At 41.1% G+C, this 5,000-nt stretch overlaps 1 protein-coding gene across 1 annotated transcript in view; it reads left to right on the top strand.

Moving 5' to 3' along the window:
• LOC138031252 (protein mono-ADP-ribosyltransferase PARP14-like) overlaps positions 1-5,000 on the top strand; it is a 17,310-nt gene that overhangs the window by 7,599 nt on the left and 4,711 nt on the right. Inside the window, exons 4-6 of the mRNA XM_068878941.1 lie at positions 356-589; positions 1,204-2,903; positions 4,335-4,523. Of these exons, the coding sequence (XP_068735042.1) occupies positions 356-589; positions 1,204-2,903; positions 4,335-4,523 (2,123 nt within the window). The remainder of the gene's footprint in view (positions 1-355; positions 590-1,203; positions 2,904-4,334; positions 4,524-5,000) is intronic.

Raw genomic sequence — 5,000 nt, 5'->3', positions numbered from 1 at the left:
GTCCGAAGTTTGGCATGAGGAAAAAAAGCAAACCAACAACCCAGCACTCGTGTTCAATTTATGCATGCCCGTTGGGCAACTCGCGATAAGAAAGCGTTAGCCGGAAACGTCATTCCACTAGCCCTGGGCTATCGGATAGCCTTTTGTAGCGCCCTGATATGAAGTAAGATAGCGAGGTCGTCATATTGGGTGCTGCTACAATGACAATAATTTGAAATCAATCATTAGTTGCTATTGCTTGCTTGTTGCGGCGTACCTGCAGCCCTGCTGGCGACTGGTTCTAGTACAGATGTGATAAGCGAAGTGCGCAGACCAGGATTGATTGATTAAACACCTCTCCATTTTTATTTATCAGATTTTAGCAAAATCAAGACAAAAGGCGAACAGAGAGGCCTCGACTCGGCAAAGCTTTCTATCGAAAGAGTTCCTATTTGCAAGAGCATTCTTGTCAGCGGCATCTCAGATGATACTACCCATGATGCCCTTGAACTTTTCTTTGAAAGTCCAAGAAACAATGGAGGTCTTGTTCAAAAAGTACGCTGTAAACCTGAAAGTGGTTCTGCTGTGGTAGTGTTTCAAGATCCTAAAGGTAAGACTTCTTCGTCAGAACTACTTTTTCATTGCTTCTAATAGTGACCCGGGAAAAGATAAGAGTGTAAAAATTGCAAGAGAACTTTTAAACAGCCACAGACGCAACTCAGTAAAATTCGGCATCAATAAGGTAAACTGGACACTGTAGAAAACATTGACAAAATTGCTAGGTTTCATCCCTAATCACTTTGTCAGGTGTAGTGCCTCACGATTGTAATTTTACCAAAATCGATTTTCACTTGTGTTACAATCCTCCCCGTTCCATGTATTACAATAAGATACCTGTCCGACTAGATCAGTATTTCAAATGTCCTGCTTACTTGTCAAATAAAAGTTTCCAATGAACCCGGTTGACATATGGAAACCACACCACTTTGCTGACAACGAACAGCAGTTACACAACTAAATAAATTCAAGGTACCTTGGTGATGGAATAAACTGGAAATTCACCATTTCATTTCCTAAAGATGATGATAATAACTGGCTTCATCGTCTTCATCGCTTTGCGGCAGTATTGTTCTTCTTAGAATATCATTGAGACACACTTAGCTTATCCCTGGATCCAAGATAACGCTAAAGCAACAAACATGTTCGCTTTTGTTTCATTGACAGCAATGGAGAGAGTGTTGGCTAAACAACAAGAGAAACCACTTATCTTAAACAAATCCCAGCTTTCACTCAAAATCTTCCACGAATTTCTGGAGCACGACGACGAGGAACTAGTTGCAGAGCTCCCAGGCCAGCGGTGTGAGCCCAAAGCACAGCAGTTACACATGGCTGTGGACCCGGATGTAATGGAATTCGTCACAACCACATCGTATCACGATGAGTTAAAGAAAGCATTATCTTCGAAAAATTGTGAAATCAAGTGGACACCAAAGAGTAAAACGACTGTTATTGTGTTTCGTGGAGATGACAAGAGCGGTTCATGGCAGTCAGAGAGTATTGAATTACTCCAAAACTGTTTGGGAAACTTTGTCAAATTTGATGTTCAAGTTAAAGAGGACTTCTGGGAAGCCGTGAAGACCCAGTTATCTAACGTTCGCGCATGCCTAGATGTTGAACCACCGCTGATCAAACATTTGGATGAATCTTTCTGTGTCAGAGTTGTTTGCTGGAGCTCGGATGCAAAAAGGTTTGAAGATAAGGTTAAGGCAAAATTAGAGGAGATATATCGTGAAGAAACCAGGAAAACGTATTCAAAGTTTTCAAAGAGCGGCATTTCAGAAGAACGCATAATTTTGTTACAGAAGATAAAGTTTGTGGAGAAGCTTCAGCAGCACAACAAGGAATTGGAGATAACGTTAGATACTGAAGCAGAAGAGATCTATTTTGAAGGACCACAGGAACAACTGAAAGAGGCAGCCATGAAGTTCCACAAACTTGACCAGAATATTGTGGAAAAAAAATTAAGTATATCAGAAAGTATCTTGGAAGTACTGGGCTCAGATGAAGCACTTCAGAGACTGAAAAGTGAGCTAGAAAAGAACAACGTTGAAGCTGTTTTCGTGATCGACGACAAGGTTTGCGTTGTGGGCACCTCGGCTGCACAGGCTAACCAGGCTGCCAGTCTTGTTGGCAAACTGACATCAGAGGAAAAAATTCGCGTAGACGAGAAGAGCCAGCATCTGTTGAAAACATCACAATGGCGAAAACTATGCGATGAACTCAACACGGGAGAAGTTGTTACTGTATATCAGAACAACTGGAGTGACACTTTTGTTGCCGGGTTTCGAGAAGACGTTACGGAATGTGTCAAGAAGCTGAATGATTTCTTAGAAAATAACTGCATTCGCAAAGAGCTCTTCAGTTGTCCTTCTAAACTCTTCCGAAGATATCTCTCTGAGTGTCGTCAGGACGACTTGCGAATGACTGAAACCCAACTCGCAAGCTTTAAAGTGAAAGTTGAAAATGGAAAAGGAGAGGAAGATTTTGTTATTTTTGGCAATAAAGAAGGCCTTAGGCGAGCACGAGATGAACTGAACACTATTGTGACCAGTGTCAGCTCTAGAATGTTTCACGTCAAACAGCCAGGGCTGAGGAAATTTTACGCAAGTGGTAAAGGAGATCGTCTGGAAAAAACGATAGAAAAAGATTACGAATGCGCGATCCATGTCCAGAAGAGCTTTGACTCGAAGCGAGAGGAAAGTAAAGTACAAGTTGCGCAAGCAGGTTCTGACTCCACAAGTAGTGATGACGATGATGAGCCTGTCATTGGCGGTCATGATGAATGGGAAACTGATCGATCTTCTTTCGCCACCAAAGCTGGCCACCATGTTTCGTGGAGAGCTGGAATCATTGAGGCTGAAAAGGTGTGTTATGTGATTTCAGTTCCATCGATTATTTTGGAGTGATAGAACTCAATGGAAATTCTGCCGGTAAAATAATTAAGTCAATTGGTGTAATCGATAGATCCAGCTTCGGACTCTCTCTAGACAACTCTCTGATCCTTCCGTATCTATACTATTTTAACTTAGTCGGGGGATCTACTTACGAAAGTAGTCTTAATCGAATCTTGATTCTGCAAAAACAAGCTATAAGAGCATCGAGGAAGTCCTGTTAATCATAGTGCTCATGCAGATCCAAATCGTTAAGGAACTCAATTTTCTTAAATTACATGATATTCACTTACTTCAGCTAGGTCAATTTGGATATATTTTTTTTGCAGTTGTAATCTTCCCTCAAAATTTGACACTTGAATAACCCTAATCATACCTATAACACCAAGCATGCTTTCTCTTTTTTCTTACCGTACAGTAGAACAAATGTACAGCAGTTTCGCGTTTTCTTCTAAGGCCCACAGTTTTTTCAATACTCTTAGTTTGGATATCACCAGCTGTTTTTCTCTCGCATCATTCAAACTGAATAGGCTAAGAAATTCTATATTGCTGGACAAAAGGACAACAATAACAAAAAGTGTCAATGGATTTAGCACAAGAGCACTAATTGGGGACACTATCGAAATTAATTCAAGTCAAATCAAATCAAATATTGGTTTACGTGGCGAGGCGAAAACCAGAGTATTCCGGCGGAGAAAAACCTCTCGGAGCAGAGAAGAGAACCCATAAACCAAACCCACGTATGACACCGAGTCTGGGAATCCAACCAGGGCCACATTGGTGCATGGGAGGCGAGTGCTCTCACCACTGCGCCACACCTACTCCGCGACAATAAACTAGTGTTAAGCACTGATGTTCGGGACGCTTAGGGACCTATCGGGCACCTGATTGGACCGGCATGTTAATATAAGCTGCCAAAATTTCCATACTGTTCGAGTCTTTCTTTTTCGTTCGAATCGGTCTTCAGAGGACAACATTGTAACAAAATCGCACTTGTAAGATTTATTTGAGTCAAGTTTCGTTTCTTTCGCTTTTATGTAAAAGCCGTTTACGCTCAAAAGTTTGTATGCATGTCTTAGATTCTCAAAATACAGTTATTTCTCGTGTACGATTGCAAAATATTGATTTTTCAATGTAGGCCGTGACTCTCGTCCTCAGTGCCACCTCTTTCTTTTAATCGTCTTTTATTTCTTGTTGTTTGTGAAGAAACCTAATTTCAAATGAAACCCACGGTTTCATTTAGGTTTCCTGGCCACTTTCTTTTTTTCTTTATTTGGTATTCTTGCATTTTCTGTAATTGACGTACTGTGACAAAAAGAAAATAAATGCATGTGTCATCCACGTGTCCAGAAAGATTCAAATTTCGTAACTGGATTGTTAATAACGCGCTTACTTAAACCACAGGTTGACATCCTGGTCAGTTCACGAGGAGCATGCTCCAAAGCAATCCTTAAGGCGGGTGGTCTGGCGATGAGGAACAGCGTAACAACTCCAAACACTGGTGACATTACAGTCACTCCTGGGTTCGCATTGCTATGCAGTCACGTGATTCATACCAACTGTAGCCCATGGAACGCAGGCACTGGTGGAGCGGTGAGTGTATTATGGTTACTTGAAAAAATCTACTAGAGTACAACAAGCAATTTTACCATTATCTTCCCGATTTTTTTGCATGCTAACAAATTTGAGTTTGTGTTGTCGAGGGCCATAAAATCCGTCTACAAAAGTGACCATGTTATGTACATCGACGAGGATTTATTCGATGATGACGGGGTGATACTCGGAAAAAATTCGAATGCTCCTTGCAGGAGTCAAATCGGAGACCTTTCGATCACTAGTTCGGACGCTCTACCAATGAGCTATAAATTATTCATAGGTGGTTGATATTCTTGAGTAGAATACTTCGCGAAAGAATATCGATGAAAAAGACAGTCAGATTTGCGCACTTGAGAATTGCTATCTCGAGGGCACGATAACCGCCCTATGTGATTCCTGCAGGCCGTGGAAATTAATAATGTGTCTTGGTAGCAAACTTCGACATTTTGTAATTTCATTTTTTTTTTAAATTAA

This window comes from Montipora capricornis, chromosome 14 (assembly GCF_036669925.1).
Source record: "Montipora capricornis isolate CH-2021 chromosome 14, ASM3666992v2, whole genome shotgun sequence".
Taxonomy (NCBI): Eukaryota; Metazoa; Cnidaria; class Anthozoa; order Scleractinia; family Acroporidae; genus Montipora; species Montipora capricornis.
The sequence above is the reverse complement of the archived record's forward strand: the minus strand, read 5'-3'. Positions and strand labels throughout refer to the sequence as shown.